At 40.2% G+C, this 20,384-nt stretch overlaps 1 protein-coding gene across 1 annotated transcript; it reads left to right on the top strand.

Moving 5' to 3' along the window:
- The first annotated feature begins 275 nt into the window (after window positions 1-275).
- On the top strand, window positions 276-19,300 carry LOC145771295 (alpha-(1,6)-fucosyltransferase-like). Its single transcript, XM_082583035.1, has 10 exons — window positions 276-350; window positions 5,130-5,203; window positions 5,428-5,587; window positions 14,527-14,635; window positions 16,219-16,450; window positions 16,656-16,772; window positions 17,377-17,518; window positions 17,832-18,008; window positions 18,109-18,256; window positions 18,863-19,300. The coding sequence occupies exons 1-10, from the start codon at window positions 310-312 to the stop codon at window positions 19,166-19,168; spliced, it is 1,506 nt and encodes a 501-aa protein (XP_082439161.1). The 5' UTR covers window positions 276-309; the 3' UTR covers window positions 19,169-19,300.
- The last annotated feature ends 1,084 nt before the right edge of the window (window positions 19,301-20,384 follow it).

Here is a 20,384-nt window from a genome sequence, read left to right as displayed (position 1 = left end):
TCATACGGTGTCGTAGGCAGCACTAGGCTACGATCTAAAAAGACAGTGCCAGCCTTCTTTTTGCCTCAAAGCAATCCTCGATGTCTTCGTGTTGAGTGTGCCCTGATCTACGGTGGGTTTTCCGCTTACCCCGAAATAAATCCAACACTTCACAAATCAAACTTTTAGTTTGGCCGGTTTTATTGTGTGAGTTTCATTCGATGTCTTTGCAGGTGTTAAAAAATACAAATTTATTTATCAATCCCAATGAGCTTTGGATGGAAGACGACGTGGCGGCTATTGCCAGTGATTCTTCTTCTTGTTTTATTTATGATGTTGTGTTCCTTCTATTTCCAAGAACAAAACGCGAGGTATGAACAACATAAACTTGCGGCTACCCAGAGGTGGGCAGTAACGCGCTACTAAATACTGATCAGTGGACACTACGTTTGCTTCAGTCGTAGGGGGAGGTATGGACTGATGAGCCACTTTTTCACATTAAAAGCTATAGTTGGTTAACCAATCACTCTATGATGACGAAACTTCCACACAACATAGTGTGATCACTTCAGTATATTGTGTAAAAAATTCAACCACATATAATTATAGGATCAACAAAAATATTTGACAACATTGACGGTGATCAGAGTGGTTCAAGGGTGCAAACGCGTTTGGACCCTTGAACCACCGGGTATGGACCCTTGAACCACTCTGATAAGTTTGACCTTAAAGATGTTTAGAGCAAACTTTTATGATACAATAAATACTCTGTCAAATGCGCACACTGCTAACAGTTTGCAAAAATAGATTAAGCAATATTAAACTGCGAAAAGTCGGTTCAAAACTTTTTAATGTCGACTGTCTGTTTTGTCGTTCCTGCAAGTGGTGGGGGGAGGACAAAAACAATTGATAAGGCATCACCAGCTTCGCTAGTCATTTTAAAATACCTTACACTCTACTTACAATACACAATAATTTCTAAAATAAAAAATAAATGAAACATGTTTATTGTCCCTCAATTAGGCATTGTGCTAACCCATGAACTATGTGGTTCAAGGGACAACACTTTTGGTGGATCATCGGTCAGAACTGTTGATGACAAAGTTCCATCTTAGCTTTACTTAATTAGAATAAAGTAAAGTTTAAATGAACTGTACTAAATCCTGCACTATATAGCCCATTACAAGTTCTGAATTTTATATCTCGATGCTAGCTGTATTTAAGTTTTTGTAAAGCTCCAAACGCAAACGAGAAATTTTACTAAAACACCTCAAAATCACACCCCACCCTCTAACTTGCAAAATTTTAAAAGATTCCATCCAGAACTTTCCAAGAAATACAATTGAACTAAATGCAACTTATTTAGTTGATTAAAAATCGACTATAAGGTGTTATTCGAATTTGGAAGGGTGTGGTTCATGGGTCAGGTATGGTCATGGGTCCATACCTTCCCCTACATCCGCTATACCTGCTACTTTTCAAATTTCCAATTTATAGAGCAAAAAAGAAAGAAAAACTTTTGGACATTTGTTATGAAAACACTGGGACATAAGATTCACTTGGAGCTTATTTTATATAATGGAATGGCCATGTGAACAAATGTGTACTAAAACATGACATCATTCGTTTTCAAAGCCATTTTGACTTGACTTACAGAGGTGTACCGAGTTATGTTTTCTGGACTCTTGCCGCACTCCGACCCCGAAGTCTACGATTCAAAACCCACTCCTGCTTCCACTATTTTGGAAATATTACTCCAAACTACCATCCTCAAAACACAAAACATAAACCACATTTTTTATTGTTGTCTACGTCTAACATTTATACCGCCCTATCCCTTGTCATGAAAAGAAAAGAATATTCTTAAATAAATTAAAAAAGCAACTTAAAAAATAAAATCAGAAGTGCACAAAAATGACCACTGCACCAAGCACTTGCATGTTAAATATATCAACTGGCAAAAAAATCAGACTCCAGCTCCACTCCGGCCAAAAACGGAGACTCCGGCTCCTAACAGCTCTAAAACTCTGTCCGACTGATGTATGCTACATCTCTGCTTTACAAGGTACTTAAATAGAGATTTTCACTGTCGGTTTAAGACAAAATTAGCGCGGAGAAGTAGCGGTGGCGCGTATAACTTTTAGTCTGAGTAGCGATAGCGCGCTGCTTTCAAAGTAGCGGATGCCCACTTCTGCAGCTACCGCAAATGTTTATAATTATGAGCTTCACTACCTTGTTGTCAATCAATTAAAGACCTGAGTTGAAGAACTACTTAAGTCAAAAATACGACTTTTCAGTTAAAATTGTTTCAACGTTGTTCAAATTTTTATTTCTATGCAAGCACCAGCAAAATATGTTATAGCGAAATTAAGTCGTTTTTTTTAAATCAAATTTTGCGCGAGGACAGTCATTGACCGCCGTCATCATTTGTGATGGTGAAAGTGGTGGTGTAAGATATTAAACGACATTTTAAAAGCCATGCTCACACTTTCACAAAAAGTTATTCTTTTACCTACTACATCTATGCTTTATGTTGATACAACGCTTGTAGACGTTGTTGATTACCAACTCAGTTTGGTTCGTTTGTTGCTTGAAACAAATCGAAACGCATGTTTATAAGTGCAATGTGCATAACGCCTAACCTCCAGCAAAAGAAATCATTGCATGGATGGCCTAGGTTGCAAGGAAAGGGACGGATTTTTAGTTCACGCCGCTTTTAGCTTCTTAATGGTTATGTGCACTTTGTGCAGCCTACTGTTTTAATCATATTTCTTGCAAGTAATTTAACAATTTCGTTAAGGCTGACTGACCATTCCTTGTTGAAAAAAGTTAAGGCTTGGCTACGTGGAGATCGTGCCTGATTTGTCACATTTTGCAGATTTTTGCGAACATGGCTGTCTGACTGAAACTGTATAAATATTAGGTATTTTCTTCACTTTTTGCGGAAGCACTAAAATGAGAAAAAATATTTCTTGTTTTTTTTTTCGGTCACCTTTGCTGCGTAGGCCTATAGGCTATAAATGATCTAAACGATTCTTCAAGCGTAAAATTCTACTTAGGCTACTGGCAAAACGTGTCCTCTTTTTAGGAGATGAAAATATGGTACGCCTATCATTACAAAACTATTTGGAAAAACCTTTCGAAAGTTGCAATCGATGATTCCTTGTGTAGAGATTATGGGGTGATTCGTTCTGGTTTGCAGCTGAAGTTTGCTGTGTGGCTTTCTGTCAAAAGTACCAAATCTGACAACTCATCCAAACTGTCTTGAAAAATGTCATTGTTGTAGTCTACAAATGGTTTAAATTTGTCCCACATGCCCGCAACTGCACAACAGACATGCGATGAAATTTTCATGGAACTTCAAACTCATCGACGATATGTTTGAGTTTGTTGATACATTTGTCACTTCCAACAACTATCGAATGCTTTGCAATGTACGGTAGAATACATTTCCTTCGAATGATTCTGCTAGTTAAGTGGAGTTATAAAAGCGTTCTGTCCTCAGGAAAAGAAAGTCATTTTCATTTAAATTTATGATTGCCACTGCAACTTTGCTTGCGAGTAGTAGCCTACTCTTCTCAGCTTTCTCTTACTTAGGTTACATCTTCCTTTAATTTCATTACATTCATCAGTGAATCTTGTTTAAGACCGTAATCCACATAATGCAAAGCAGTCACCAGTCACAAATTTTAAACTGCTAGTTGTAGGCTACTTTGGCATTGACTCAGCTTCCGATCAAGCTCTGTTGGTCTTTAATTGCAAAAGGGTAATGTAAAGCATTGGGTTTGACTGCACCACGCCTTGATTACTCTCTCGAAGTCAATTTTCTTTGCAACATGATAGGACAGCTTTCTTTAGATTTTTCAGAATTTTCCCTCTGACTGGGCTATGACTTTAAAGATGTCACTAGCTTACAGATAATCAATTACTCCAAAAATGATAAGACATTTGAACAACGCTGTCTGTAGGCAACATTATGAAATCCAACTTGATTTAAGCAACAACATTTATAAACAAAAAACTCAAATAAAGAAAAAACTCACTATCTTCCAAAATCACATCATGAGAAGCATGACCAACAAAAGGCTACTTGACCACACGAAAACAGAAGATCTTTTATCTATGACAAAATTACATCCAATTGCAGCAATAAGTTAATAAAATCAAAAGTTTTAAAACTATTCGGCCACACCATAATTAATAAATATACATATTAATATTATTATTATTTATTATATTTATATATTTATTAACTATGGCCACACTAAAAGATCACAATTCGGACACAGCAAAGTTTGCACAGAAGGAAAAGTAGAAGGAAAAAGAAAACGTGGCAGACAACCAAAACGATGGCAAGACAACATCCAATCATGGAGCGACTCAACTTGGCGACACCGGGCGAGCTGGCTCAAAATCGCCACTCTTGGAAGCAAATAACTCATGTTGATGCGCAATCTGCTGCAGGCGGAGATGATGACTGATGATGATCCATAAACAAAAAATATACAGGATTTACTTTCTTTAATCGTGCTTGGACTGATACCTTTAACTTTTCCAGATAACTTGTGTTGGATACAACATCCTACGCCTGGCCAACGCAGATTTTGAAGTTAAGGTTCAGTTGTCAAGCAAAAATAGTTCCCACTTAGCTAAAACAGCACCAGTTTTCAAGTTGACACTATCAATACAGTGGAAAACCGTTCAGTGATACAGAAATCATTTCAGCTTCAGATTTTACGTCTTGAAGCTGTTCAACATCGCCTACCTTAACACGAAAATGATTTGTTCTTGATGAGAAGCATCGAGAGCGACATTTACAATGATTGAGAAATACAGTAGGCTACTTGGAACTACGCACTTCATTTAAAAATTTGTTGATTGTTTAGGTGGTACATTTTTACTTTAGTACTAAAAATGGGCCCCCCTCAAAAGTGCAAAACCAAAAAACTAGTCGTTTTTCCTTTACAATGTTTTGTTAGAGGGAAACTGGCCCGACTTCCCCCCCCCTCTCGGAGCCACTGGGTGTATAAGTCGCAATCGCAAATACTCTGCCTGTTATTTGAAACGGAGTTTATTAATCAACAGTCCAACATATAGCTTTGAAAGTGTTTCATGATACTATAAAGCTGAAGGCAAATCATTTGTTTCAGTGAATTGGCTTTCTACTCTGACGTCAGCAATGAATCTCCAATTGCGCAATCAACAAGTACTCCAATCGCTTCAGGTATCGTACCGTCAAAAGTCAAGTAGCTTGAACAGAAAAAGGTCAACTAAAGTGTATTTGTGGTTAGAAGGTAAAGCTCTCACTATGACGTACAAGGAAACAAGAATACAGTCACGTGACAGTTGTTGTCTCCGGCCTTCATTGAACTTGTAGCGGACGTCGAAGGAGCAATCTATAATTATTTGGTGATTTATTTCGGTCTCAAACTGGCAATTTGATTTCAGATTCTATTGACAACAACATGGCACGAGTTGGACAATTCGCTAGAAAGGTCGAGGGAAAGTCCTTGCAGATGCAGGAATTGATTCAAGAGCTTGTTGAAGATGTAAATCAAACGTCAATTGACCGAAAGAAGAGCTCCAAAACTTTACTTTTTCTGCAACGGTAACTGATGGAAATGTTTGCTCAGTGGATATTACAAATGGATATGACGTCATAAATTCAATTTAGGCAAAATTGAATCAATCGTAATTGTAATCGAAAGTTATCACTTACATGTTTTCATGTAATTGTAAGTACAATTGTAATTGAGATTTTTTGTTGTTGTGTAATTGAAGTTAGGCCTACAGTATAATTGTACAATTTTGGTAGAGAGGTAATTTTTCTTAACCATAGACAAATAAAATCTAGCAACAAGACGGCATTTAAAATCGTCGCGTCGTCGTCGTCATATGAGCGTGAGCGTCTGGGGCCGAGGGTTTATCCTTTTACCACCCCAGATTCACGATGTTCCCGGACTACACTAGAAGGCTACTAGAGAGCAGCCAGTCTTTGGTTTCATCATCCATGACACGCAGACCTTCTACTCCGTTAGGTGGCTTGAAGATGTTACAGTCGTTGATGATGTGGTCTGCGGTGTGTTCCTCGGCACCACATTCACAGGAGGAGGAAGAGGCCATTCCCCATTGGTGCATGGTTGAGCGACAAAGCCCGACGCCGTACGGAGACGGTTGAGGCGCACCCATGCCTGTCTTGGTAGTGTTAGACCGATGGGGCGTGTGTCGGCGTCGGGGATGAACGAATAGAGTCTGGTGGTACTTGACTTCCATTCAGAACTCCATTTATGGTCCACCCAAGCAGCCGCAGAGATGTCTTGTACATCAGCTTCGTTGATAAGAAGTTAAGCGGCTGGCACGAAAGGATGTCAGGATTTCAGTCGACGGGGGTGCTCGTTTGGGAGAGCAGAGATCTTGTGGTGGAGAAGGTGGTTAGGCTCCAGTGCCCGTCGACCGAGGGACAGAGTGGCTTCTTCGCGACGAAGCTCAGCAGGTTGGATGCCAGCGAGAATGGGGAGATTGTCCAATGGTGTGGGACGCAGGCATCCGGTCACTGTGCGCGGGGCACTGTTTATGGCAGTGTCGATGTTATGGCAGTGCGCACTGCGACACCAAACAGGTGCACAGTACTCTGCTGAAGAGTAGACAAGAGCTAAGGCTGCTATACGCAAAGTGTCAGCCTTCGCCCCCCCAGCTAGAGCCTGCCAGGCGCTTGAGTAGCGCAACGCGGGATGTGAGTTTCTTGCGCAGTGACACCAAATGGTGGCGGTATGTGAGCGATCTGTCCAGTGTCACCCCAAGATATCTTGGTTCGGGGCAGAAGGACAGAGACTTTCCGTTGTTCTGGACGTGTAGCTCACGATCAGCTTCCCGATTATGGAGGTGGAAAGCTGCTGCCACAGTTTTGGTTTCGCTGAATTTCAGTCGCCAGTTCTGGAGATAGGCTGAGAGAGTTTTCATGTCCTGGGTCAAGGTGTCTTCTAGATTTTCCCACGACTTTGTGGAGTGGAGAATTGCCAGGTCGTCCGCATAAGCGTATTTTGCGGAGACCGTTGTTGACAGGTCGTGGGTGTAGATATTGAAAAGAAGTGGAGCCAGGACCGATCCCTGTGGGACGCCGTTTTTCAGGCGTCTTAGTCTGTCTCGCCGTGAGCTACCGGTGGTGAGGGTGAAGCTTCGATTCCTGACAAGTTCCATAATCATATGAACCATATGTCGGTCAGGAATCAGGCGAAGCAGCTTGCAAGTAAGGCCGCGATGCCATACAGTGTCATAGGCAGCTGTAAGATATAGAAAGACAGCGCCGGCCTTTTTTTTTGCCTCAAAGCAATCCTCGATGTCTTGGGTTAAGAGTGTGACCTGATCTACAGTGGATTTTCCGCGTCGATACCCAGCTTGCTCTTTTGGGAGGAGCGGGTCGATGATTGGGTTGACGCGTGAGTAGATCAGTCTTTCGAGGATCTTGAAAGGAACACAGAGGAGGGATATCGGACGATAACTCCTTGGGTCCTCTGGTAGCTTGTGAGGCTTAAAGATCGCAACTACTAAAGCTCTTCTCCAGATTTTTGGGATTGTGAGGTGGTGCAGGCAGGAAGAGAGGAATCTACGTAACCAGGACTTTAGAGCATGGCCAGCATGGAGCACAAGCTCAGGGCAGATCTTATCCGGCCCTGGAGACTTGTGTGGTTTCACTAGGCGGAGGGTGGCGGCAAATTCCTCTGGGGTGAAGTCTCCAGAGATTGCATTTAAAATAATAACATGAAAATAAACTAAAAATTACAAACGTTTTTGGCCATACTCATGTTAGCCCTTTTCAATTAACCAACTGACTGATATTCTTCATTATTGAAATTATAGATCTAATCTACATACACAAAAATCGAAAAAAAATACGTATAAGAATGAAACGGCAAGGCAGAGGAGAGGCAAAATCACATGACGCTTAATTGCCGAGAAAAAAACACAAACCAATGAAACAAACCAAAATTACGTGAAGACATTTAGCAGATAGGAGGCGCCTGCGGCAAACAGCTGCCTATTGAGGCGAGGATTGCAAGATTTTATGAGCAAGCATGAATTTTAGTATCAAATTCGGTGAAGCATTTACGTACAATTCCAAAAGACTCCAGGGATGGTTTATTGTTTGAACAAGTTTGACAATCGAGTATATGATCTTTAATGGCACTTTTTCTGTTGAGAGGAGTTAAATCCAAATGCTCCCTCACTCTTGTGGCCAAATGTCGCGTGGACATACCAATGTACTGTATTTACAGTCCGAGTCGCGCGAACAAGTGAACTTATACGGTACACAACATTTGAACACAGAAAGGAGGGAGTTTCAGATTTAAGATGAAAATAATAACCAACTTTAAATGTTTTATACACGGGAATAATATCATTGTTGAAATTCAATCCAATAAAATTAGACATATTCTTGACAAAACGTTTGGATTCTTAACCAATAAAAGGAACAGTGAGAAAGTTTCTTAATTCGCGTTCACGTTTCTCCGTCTGAGACTCAGTAGAACTTGAATCTAAAAACCCTCTCAGCACTTTATTAAAAAACCACGAGGGATAGTTATTAGCCTTAAAATAAGAACGTAATCGATTGACTTCATTATTAAAACGATGAGAACTGGAGAAAATGTCTCATACTCGCTTTAGCAGGCACTTAATCAATCCAGACTTGTCGTTAGAGGCATATAATATAGCGTTGAAATTCAGAACTAGGTTAGTATTGGTTGATTTTCGTCAAACACAAGTATTAAATTTGTAGCTATTAATTTTGATTTCGACATCGAGAAAGGAGATGGTCTGAGTGGCTTTTTCTACTGTAAAGGTTATATTGCGATATTGTGAGTTAAGTATGTTAAGAAACTGCGTACAAGAATTCTCATTCTCGAATATAGCAAAAATATCGTCAACGTGACGTAAGTACAATTCATATCAGTTTCAGCAAAGATTTTATTCTGCGCCAAAAAGAAATTGATTACTGTTGGACCCAGAGGCAAGCCCACTGTCACACCGTCAATTTGTTTATATAACACAGTGTGTACATTTTGACTAAACAATTTGTCACTGGCAATAGATACATGTTTTATAGTTTTTAAGTCGACAATGCTGAACGCGAATTTCATCATTAAAATGAGCTCCTGTGTACCATTTTTGAGAAAAAGAGTTTTCAAAAAATTAAAAAAGTTGTATTATTTTGTATATATATATAACCAGAGTTAGGGTGCACTGTGCTAAATGAACGTGGTCAGAAATAATAGCGCCTGTGACTATCCAGTTGAGGCAAGACTCAGAACCTTTGCCCCCTATTCACCAGTACAGACTCTCTTCCTCGACTAGCAAAATCCATCCAACATCGCCCGGCTATCCTTGCACTTGTATCGCCTCTCTATACTTGCAAAATCTTGGTGGAATCGTTCACCTCCATGAAAATGCTATTCTATGGTTTCTCAGAAAGTTATGCACCACCGCCTTTAGACTAATGTATTCAGTTCTCTCAGTTCCATTCAGCAAGCTCTCTAACAACTCATCTTCCAATATTTTTTTTTCACATCTATACCAGTAAAAACTCCATCTGTAACTTTTGCATTAGACAGAGCTGGGAATAGTGCCTTTAACTGATTAATTGCTGCCTCAGTTTTCAGGGAAACAACAAACTTTTTTATAAGGCCTAGCTTGATATGTAAGGGCGGCATAAGGATTCTTCTCGGATCAACAAGTATAATGTTGGCCACATTGTGCTCTCCAGGGTTGTATGATGTCCTAGGAGGCCATTCATGTTGAATGTAGTGGTATTGCCGTGCCCGACTGTCCCATAGACATAAGAAACAACAGTACTTTGTGTACTGTACACCAATTGCATTTCCATCAGCATGTTCAACACTTTAAATCTCCACACAGGTACCATTGGAATGTATCGTATTTGATGGCTTCCAAGATAGCTTTCATACATTCTGTTGACTCCTTCATGGTTGTAGAACAGGGATGGGTAACCTTTTTAACACAAGGGCCAGTTAGGAAAATGTAATGCTTACAGGAGGGCGCACATCAAATAAACACTAATTTATATTCTCAGCAATGGAGTTTATCATATTAAAATTTTGTACAAGAATGTCATCCGCCTGCAATGAATTCAATTCAAGCTGGATTTCTACAGGCGCAAAAATTATTTCACAGGAACAGGGGAGTGCAAAAACGGTCATATTACTTCGCTTCGAAATTGTGTAAATCGAGATGAAAATAGCCTCAATTAGTTAATTTTAATAGCCTTATTTGGGGAAAAATAGCTGGAAGAAGTTAAAGGGCCGCACAAAAAATGGAAAAGGGCCGCACGCGGCCCGCGGGCCGCACGTTGCCGACTCTTGTTGTAGAATATGCAACAGGGAGTGATGGCTTTCTATTCCCATTATGCAGTAGTAGCCTACTGCTTTGAGACTTTCCTTAGAAGAGTCGATGACGAATCGCCAATCCTCTGAATCATGATGACCTTCCAGATCACCCATCAGTCCCACAACATCATTGCAAAATGGGGTCTGCTACTATTCGGCGAGTCCGATTTGGAGAGTTCCCTATTTGAAGACAGCCTTTTTCGGGGAGTTTCCTATTCGGAGATTTTTTGAAAATCCAATGACGCCTTCTGTTTATTTAGAGAATTTTGTATTTATTCCACAATATCGTTTCTTTTGCATTCCGATAAAAAAAAATAAATTGAAATGAAATTGAGCGAAAAATGTTTGAACTATTAAATTAAAATGTTTGCTCACATAAAATTGACATGTATCCTACGTAGCCGTCTGTATGCAAACAGACTATATTCGAATCCTCAACCATTACAAAATTCCAAATCCAACGACGCCTTCTTGTTTATTTAGAGAAATTTTGTATTTTATTCCACAATATCGTTTCTTTTGCATTGCGACAAAAAAAAATAAATTGAAATGAAATTTAGCGAAAAATAAAAAGCTAATTAAATTTATCTTTGAACTATTAAATTAAAATGTTTGCTCACATAAAATTGACATGTATCCTGCGTCGCGCCGTCTGTATGCAAACTTAGATGACACGTTTTCACTGAGACTTTATCTCATTAACCTCTATTGTTAATCATGAAACGCTGTTGGAGCAAATTGGTGTTGCAATTGATCGGCGAAATGGCCAATTGACCAATGCATTTACAAGCGCGCTGCGCCAGTCAGCAAAACAGTTTTTTTTGCATTGAATCAACCTGTTTAGACGTGAAATCAATCTAAAGAAAAACGATAGGCCAACTGAGTGATTCAACGTATTCAGACATTGAATCAATGTAAATACGAATTGTTAGGCAAGTTGGGTTCTTTGAACAAATCAAATGGCTTCTGTAAATGTTTCTCAGTTTCAACCTATACCTGGTCAGCAAAAGTTCCCTTTTATACACGATTTCAACGTCTGGCGACGTTAAAACGATGTAAAAATGACAATTTTTGCTAGCCGGGAGCTAGGCTACCGTACCGAAGTTGAACTTGACCAATTAGGTGGTTGCAAACATATTTTCTTTCGATGAAACCTATAAGCTGCCACGTTTGGTTTGCCTTTACGTTACATTCCAAGTTTTGTTGACATCAAAAATTCTTTGACTGTTTTGAGTTACAGCATCTTTTTGTGAAAAAGGTTGTTTTGATGTACAGTAAAACAAATATTTTGAACAGTCTGTTCAAAATACAAACTTACAGGCTGAAGGCACTCAAAACTAAACACTGGATGAGGTATATTTGAAATATCATGTAAAATCAACAAATAGCTTATTTAAAAAATGAATGACATGACGAATGACATAAACATGACGCAAAGAAGGTAGAATAAAATATGCAAATGAATATTGTGAAATAAAATACAAAAATTCTCTAAATAAACAGAAGGCGTCGTTGAATTTTTGAAAAATCTCCGAATAGGGAACTCTCCGAATCGGATTCGCCAAATCGGACTCGTCAAAACGGCCCATTTCGGAAAAATGTCACCTGGACTCCATCATCAATCACCTTGTTAGAAAAAAAGTCAATGAACTCCTTTCCTCGTTCACGAACACCCCGAACAGCCACTGCTTTACCTGTAAGTTTCCACTGTTGCAGCCGTGAAGCAAGTAACTCTGTATATCTCATTGACAGTGCTCTGACCAAATCGTTGAACTCTGGTAATGAGATTTCGTGGTGGTCGCCTCGTGGTCTGGGTTCGAAGCAGTCAGACAAGGAAGCATGAGAATCTGATGCAATGCTTGAGTCATTATCACTCTGTTAGTGTTCAGTCACTGGATATACAGGAATGGATAAGTCAGGGTCATCAGCATAATGCCACACAGGTCGTATTGCAGTGGGACATGAGGATACTCAATGGCAGCCGATTTGGGTTATTCAATACTTGGGCAGTTTGGTGAGGTAAAATTAACAGTCAGATGCATGATTGAAGGGTTCACGGCACAACATGGGGACGGAAAACAAACTTCTCTTCTGTCTTATTTTCCATGCAGCTAGCTTTGATGAACAATCTGCACAAACGATGTGAGGAGCCCAGCTTCTAGGTCTTCATTGCAGGAAAAAATCATCCTTACACAGTTATAATGGCCCATATACACCGGCATTACCTTGCATTTCAGCCAGGGATTCATAAGGTAGGGTTGGCGAACTCATTTTTGCTATTGACAAGCGGAGTGTTAAATAGCTAAGATTGCGAAAACATTCTAACACTATTTTTTACACATCGCTATAAATCATTTCGATTAGAGTCTCTGAGTGTCTAATGATAGCTTTACATAATGCAATGCAGTGTATCAAACGAAACTTCAATTTTTTTCAAAAACTGCACACAGGAGCATCTTTTAATGACCATCATCGTGATCAGCGACCCCAAATTAGCTAGAAACGGCGCTTGTCTCCCCAGTGACATTTTGGTGTACACACTGTGAATTTGCCTTTGTATAGAAACATACCTTCGGTGGCCATGTGCAACAGTTTCATAAAAAAAATATTTTTTGATGGGTGGAAGGTTGGGCTGGTTTTGCGAAAAAATACAATTGGCGATAACGTCACTAGTTTAATTTAAAGGAACATTGGTGAACAATGATTTTGCATCGAAACTAACCATTAGTTGATTCCTACCACTTCGAAAACTATTGAGTTTTTCTGAAAAAATCGTTAGTAGAATTGAGCATGTAATTATTCGCCATATATAGTTTGATGATAGAGTCCAAAAATTTTTCCAAACGGTATTCAGGGGTAGAAACCGTAGATGCCATAGGACGAGCAGAGTTATCGTTTTTGTGAACTTTGACCGTAAAGCCTACCCGAGCTGCTCGCAGAAGGAGTTAATTTCCGTGTTATGTCTTTATCTAATATTTTCAGGTAGTTTCTCATATAATGCGCAACGGACTTTTCTTTAAAACTAATGGGATGAACTTTGGTATTGAAGTTGATTTCTTTAAATTTTGTTAACAGTCGTGTCCAATTTGGAGGAATCATCGGAGGAGTCGAGAATCGCTGTGTCCTTTTCCTATGAAGAACTTGCAGATTTTAATGTCCTTGTTTGAAGACAGAGATTTGAGTGCTTTGTGAATGGCCTGATTTCTTTTGGACGAGCACATCTGTTTGCAGCTGCTCATGAAACGTTTTACCATAAATTTGATTTCGTTTTTAGTTTCAGAATCTATTGACATATTCTCATTGCGTTAGTTTGCTTTTTATGTCCATGATTAATTATGCAGTTAGGGATTTTGACTCTTTGCCTACTCCACAAGTTAGCAAGCTTTCGCTGGTGCGTCTTGATGGTTTCAGTCGATAATCTTTTGAACTGTTGTGTGAGCAGACAAATTAAAGACGTTTTTTTACGGAAAGGGAGAATATTCAACATTTGTCTTTTGTGTTCTTCATATTTTCGCTCTGCCATGCGAAGCTCTCTTCGCGTTTCTTTTAACTTTCTTTTTAATAAAACTTGAAATATTTCTCGAGGATTCTTCCACGTGCTAAGATTCGGTGTCTTAATGAAAAAAAAATTGCCTCAATAGGCAATCTTCGCCCCAATAGGCAGCTGTTTGCCGCATGCCCCTCCTATCTGTTAAATGTCCAAGTAATTTTGCGTCATTGATTTGTGTTCTTCTTAGGCAATTAAGCGTCATGTGATTTTGCCTCTCCTCTGCCTTGCCGTTTCATTCTTATGCGTTTCTTTTTTCGATTTTTGGGTATGCAGATTAGATCTGTAATTTCAATTGGTGAAGAACATCATTTAGTTGGTTAATTGAAAAGGGCTAACATGAGTATGGCCGAAAACGTTTGTAATTTTTAGTTTACTTTCATGTTGTTATGTTAAATGCCATCTGGTTCTTTGTCTATGGCATAATTGTAATTTAAACAGTTCAGAACAATGCAATTGTAATGTAATCAAAAATGTTGATGGTGTAATCGTAACGTAATTGAACTGAAAATTATGTAACTTACCCAACTCTGGCATCGTGTGAGTCCTCCCGAGAGCCAATGACATGGCAAATGAAGCTCAACAAACTTTCCGTTTCAGAGAAGTCGTCGCCGAACTTGAAGTGTTTGTAAAAGAACATGAGAGTGAAAGCAAGAAAGAAATGAAAACCTTACAAGAAATTGTGGCAAAAAGAATTCATGATTTGCAGGTGATAATTGAAGAGGACGTTATAACTGTGTTTCTAAGGTTTTCAAACTTAGAAGCTGCCATTGTGTCGCTGTTTGTTTTGTCTTAAACCAAATTTATTGTTCATCTGAAGCGCAAGGTTCTTTATTTCAAGAGGTTTGCAAACTAACTGAAGCCGAACATCTGTTGCTCGTAGAGAATCTTCTGAGCAACTTGAAACTCTTTTGATGGAATCCCATGGCTCCCAATGTACTGACAGCTTTAGTGCCAAACACCTATTGAGTTCTGAATGGACCACGCTCATCATTGTGGGCAGTGATGCTGAACCAACATCATCATTGTGGGCGGTGATGCTGAACCATTACTCATCATTGTGGGCGGTGATGCTGAACCACCATCATCATGGTGGGTGGTGATGTTGAACCACCATCATCATTGTGGGCGGGGATGCTGAACCAACATCATCATTGTGGGCGGTGATGCTGAACCACCATCATCATTGTGGGCGATGATGCTGAACCACCATCATCACTGTGGGCGGTGATGCTGAACCACCATCATCATTGTGGGCGGTGATGCTGAACACCATTATCATTGTGGGCAGTGATGCTGAACCACCATCATCATGGTGGGCGGTGATGCTGAACCATTACTCATCATTGTGGGGCGGTGATGCTGAACCACCATCATCATGGTGGGTGGTGATGTTGAACCACCATCATCATTGTGGGCGGGGATGCTGAACCACCATCATCATTGTGGGCGGTTGAACTGAACCACTATCATCATTGTGGGCGGTGATGCTGAACCACCATTATCATTGTGGGCAGTGATGCTGAACCACCATCATCATGGTGGGCGGTGATGCTGAACCAACATCATCATTGTGAGCGGTGATGCTGAACCACCATCATCATTGTGGGCGGTGATGCTGAACTAACATCATCATTGTGGGTGGAGATGCTGAACCAACATCATCATTGTGGGCGGTGATGCTGAACCACCATCATCATGGTGGGCAGTGATGCTGAACCACCATCATCATTGTGAGCGGTGATGCAGAACCACCATCATCATTGTGGGCGGTGATGCTGAACCACCATCATCATTGTGAGCGGTGATGCTGAACCACCATCATCATTGTGGCGGTGACGCTGAACCACCATCATCATTGTGAGCGGTGATGCTGAACCACCATCATCATTGTGAGCGGTGATGCAGAACCACCATCATCATTGTGGGTGGTGATGCTGAACCACCATCATCATTGTAAGCGGTGATGCTGAACCAACATCATCATTGTGAGCAGTGATGCTGAACCACCATCATCATTGTGAGCGGTGATGCTGAACCACCATCATCATTGTGGGTGGTAGTTGATCCAAAGCATTTGCTATTTTAACACGTTTACAGATACAATGGCGCGACTTCAACGGCGTTTTATGTGACAGCTTATATTTTCTGTACTATTATTTAAGTAACAAACGCAAAGCTTCAAAAACAAATTGATGAAAGATTAACATGTACCTCGTCTTTTATTTTTCGTATTTTTGGTGAATGCGGAAGAGCAGAAAAGTTTCCAATAAAGGGTCAATTATGATTTAGAATCCAGCAGACTGCGAGTCAGCGCGAAGGTTGATCTGTCAGTTAGCGGTCGGTTGTGGATTGGGATGTCTTCTTCATCACTACGCGATTTGCTTCTTCATCGCGCTCGGAACTAATCGGACATTGACCCTTGACCTTTCTAGAGGAAATTACGTCAACATGGATGACGTGTTCAAACCAGTGGCTCCGACGTGCTCTCAAGTGGACACTTCAAACGTACCTGAATGGAAAGGTGCAACAGAGTCATTAGTCACAACTATAAAATTTATAATTTGATTGTAAAATGATGAAATCTTGCAGTAAAAGTTTCCATAACTCGATTAAATTCTGGTTAGGGTTCATTGGATTACTAAAACACTGTGTTCATTTCCACACGTCATATTTCGTAACTCAATTATTGCGTCAAAATGATTTTTTACCAACTATTTACGCTCCAGGAGAAAAGACAAACAACCCCACTCCTGATGACGTCAGAGTTGTGAAGGTGATCATCAGAGGCGCTTTCCCCCCCACGACTTTGTTCGCCCCTTGCACTGTTCCTTCAGGAATCCTTGGTAATAGCAAATAGGCTAGTTTGTGGGGATTTCAAGCTTGTGGTATTGAATTGAGCTGGTGACTTCGTGAACAAAGAAGCTTCAAGATCAAGCGCTGCTGGTTCGACTCTCGGGTTGTGCGCTTGAGGACTGCTTTCCATTCAGCGGTACCTAATGAAAGGAATAACTCCCCAGCAACAACACTTCAACAATCGGAAAGTCCTCTCTGTCAATCTTAGTAATTACCTACCCTGCGTCAAAAACCTCAACGAGTACGCGAAATTACCAGGAATATCAAGGCTTTGTCAGTCCGAAGATAAAGGATCAAAAACAAACTAAAATAACATTTACGTTGGTAGCCTGGTTGACACCTCTTTAAATGAACAAACCTATTTTTTTTAAAGTACCAACCCAATATATAGGAACTAAACACATGTTTAGCGAACACGTTTCAAAAGTTATTCCGTTGCCCATTTCAGTGTTGCAGACGGACTGATCATACTAAAGTGAAGTTTGTGCAGTTCACTGTTTTATTTATCCGAAAACACCCACAAAGATTTTTTTCAAAAATAGCGGAAAACTTTGTTTCTCTTCATTTCCTTTTAACAGTAAGTGACATTTTCAGAACGATTGAGCGGTTGCCATGACGACCCAAATGTTTGGTGGATCGGTCAGATCATGAAACATTTGATGCGACTCAAGCCCCGAGTGTCCAAAAAGGTCGGCGAAACAAAACGGGCGATTGAGTTTCTGCACCCTATTGTGGGGTGCGTACATTGTGTAACTTCCTTCTACGTCATAATCATGGGATAAATACGTCATTGAAAATGAATCTCCAACAAGTCAGCAGTTGTGAACTGAGCAAATGACAGTTGAGCAAGTGACAACTGAGCAGCAAGCCGAAACTTGGCATGTCACAAGTCAGCAAATTCAGTTTAGCAAAAGATTACCAAGCAAGTCGGATGCTCGATGAAAATTTCATTTGCTGACTTGGGCAGTAGGTGGCTGAAATGCACTTGCTGAGCTGTCGCATGCCCATGGGTCTGACTACCGTTGAATATACAACTTGTGACGTTGCAGAGTGCACGTACGTCGGACGGACAAGCTGATCAGAGAAGCGAAGTTCCACGGCGTGGATGAATACATGCGCCACGTCGGTGAATGGTTCGACCGACACGACATGATGACGAATACCATAGCAACCAGACGGGTTTTCGTAGCAACCGATGAGCCTCATGTGATCGAGGAGTTTAAAAAGTAAGAATACTGAAGGAAACACAATTTCCTCTTCCGCGAGTCCCTCGAGACCGCGATTCGGAACCGCCGTTACCTCGGTTTGAGTTTTGATTCCTTTCAGATACAAGAACTACACGATGATTCACGATCCTCACGCCGCTGATCGGACAATCCGGTTCCGCTTTACCAACAGCGGCTTGATCGACATCATCAATGACGTCATGCTCTTGACTCAATGCGACTTCTTTGTCGGAACGTATTCATCGAATGTGAGAGCGCTGTGTGATGTTGCACGTCTTTGTTTGTGTATAATGTTCAGGGAAACATCTGGCAATCTCTTCCTTAATAGGCAGAAGTAGGCTACATGATAAATAAGCTAAATGTGGTAACAATGAAAAATTCTTAGATTCCTCTACAGAAAAGAAATATAATTTGAAAATGTAAAATGCGAAACTGTGTGCTCAGAGTATAGTGGTGTCAGATGTGCTTCAATTTTCCAGAAGAAATACTATGCTTGTTCAATCAATCACCTATGTTGTCTGCTAAATCTGTTCAAAATATTCCCACAAACATAATTTAGGCTACTTTGTGTCAGCTTATCTCGCTAGACGCAAAATATGTTAAATTTGTCTTTTAATGAAAATAATTATGGTTTTATGACCTAATTTAGTTAAACTGCTTTTATCATCTTTGCTGCATTGCATTCAAAATCCTAATTGATGCAGCCGTGGTTGTGAGTAGCTGTTCACCCCTGCTTTAACTCATCAAACAAGTAAACATAGGACAGCGACACAAAGTAGCCTGCTTCTATATATGCGCCAACCTGGCAGGTCTATGACCACCAATGTCGATGATTAACTTGGCATTCCTCGCAGGTGGGAAGGATTGTGTATGAGCTGATGCAAGCCGACGCAGACCGAACCTACGATGCTGTTTCTGTTGACAGTATGTATCACTTCTTCGGAGGACACAGCCAAGTGTTCGAAGCAATACAAGAACATGATCCGCTAGATGGAGAAATAGCAATGAGTGTAGGTGATAGAATTACATCACCCGGCTACGATGATTTCTCCTGGGCTTCCAGAATTGGTCAAAATGAAAGAACGAAGAAGAAAGGAAGTTTCCCCGCACATAAGGTCAAAAAGATTCTAATCCCTGCTGAGTACCCTGGAATACCGTAACCCTACCATGTGGAGCAGAACCCCAGTCACGAATTTCCACTGTGTGTAAAGACGCTCAACACAATTACCCACATTTCGCTCTAATTTATGGAATCATTTGTTCAAGTTTGCTTTCATGGTTCCCACAAGAAAGTCAAGTCAATTTATTTGTTTCAATTTTAATAAATCAATAAATTTTTGTAAGAATATCTAATCGCATTCTGGCTAGTGCTTCATACACACGTAGATTTGCCGTTATGTTATGTAGCGGACGGCAGGTAACTTAACTTATCCGCTCATACCTAGCTGTAATCGGGTAGTGCGGGGCAAGACTGGTCACATTTTGGTATTATTGTGTATATCTTCACAAAGTTAAAAATGTCTCAATTTTTAACATCATTTTTACGACAGAGTCAAATGACTGGTTTTGCCCCTAAGTAAGGGTAAAACAGGTCAGTGTTTTTTTGATGAAAGAAAGATTATATTTACACATACAAAGTGCAGTTACACATACAAAGTACACTACTGCAGCACATTTGTTCAGAACAGACATCAGCAAACATGCTGGATTCCATTTTATGACATTATTTGTTCAATTGCTGTGCCGAGTATCCATGGATCTTCTGGACGACAAAACAAACTGAGCAAGAAAGATTATGACAAAATTTGCTATTTTGTTCACTGACAATGAGGTCCACATGGTACATTCTCTCTCTGTAGGTATCATGGCTGATACAGCCCTCGATGTACATTGTACAATGATGTTCCAGTTTGATCGATCTCGTGCGTCTTGCCAAATTTTAGTAGGGTTTTTGATTTGTGGTTGAAAATTGTGCAAAAATGTGAATCTTTGAGCTTCTCTTGACCGTTTTCCTATTATTTTCCCACTTAAAGATAAATCTTCAAGTTCGCCTTTCCTTACGCTGTGACCCAAGAACTTCAGTTGCCGCATTTCTATAGATCTCATTATCTGCTGCTCCAGGCCCATCTGTTGGAGAACTGCTCTGTTGGTTCGAAAAGCTGTCCATGGAATTTTAAGAATTTTTCGGTAAAACCACATTTCTGCAGCTTCAAGCTTTTTTCGGGTTTTTGTCGTTAGCGTCCAGGTTTCACATCCGTACTTCAAAGTTGACCAAACAAAGCATTTTAACAAACGAATTTTTAAAGTTTTCAAATTACAGTTGTCAAATCTCAAAACAATTGCTTTGTGAACAGTTGATAGAAACACAATCAAAAA

This window comes from Aplidium turbinatum, chromosome 5 (genome assembly GCF_918807975.1).
Source record: "Aplidium turbinatum chromosome 5, kaAplTurb1.1, whole genome shotgun sequence".
Taxonomy (NCBI): domain Eukaryota; kingdom Metazoa; phylum Chordata; class Ascidiacea; order Aplousobranchia; family Polyclinidae; genus Aplidium; species Aplidium turbinatum.
Note: the sequence above shows the minus strand (reverse complement) of the source record. Positions and strands in the feature narration are given on the sequence as shown.

What these genes read in the sequence shown, in the direction of transcription:
- LOC145771295 (XM_082583035.1), top strand. Translation starts at nt 310, where the DNA reads ATGATGTTGTGTTCCTTCTATTTCCAAGAACAAAACGCGAG. An exon ending in AAAGAATTCATGATTTGCAG is followed by an intron (nt 14,636 to 16,218) that starts GTGATAATTGAA and finishes ATTATGATTTAG; the next exon opens with AATCCAGCAGACTGCGAGTC. An exon ending in TTTCTGCACCCTATTGTGGG is followed by an intron (nt 17,519 to 17,831) that starts GTGCGTACATTG and finishes GTGACGTTGCAG; the next exon opens with AGTGCACGTACGTCGGACGG.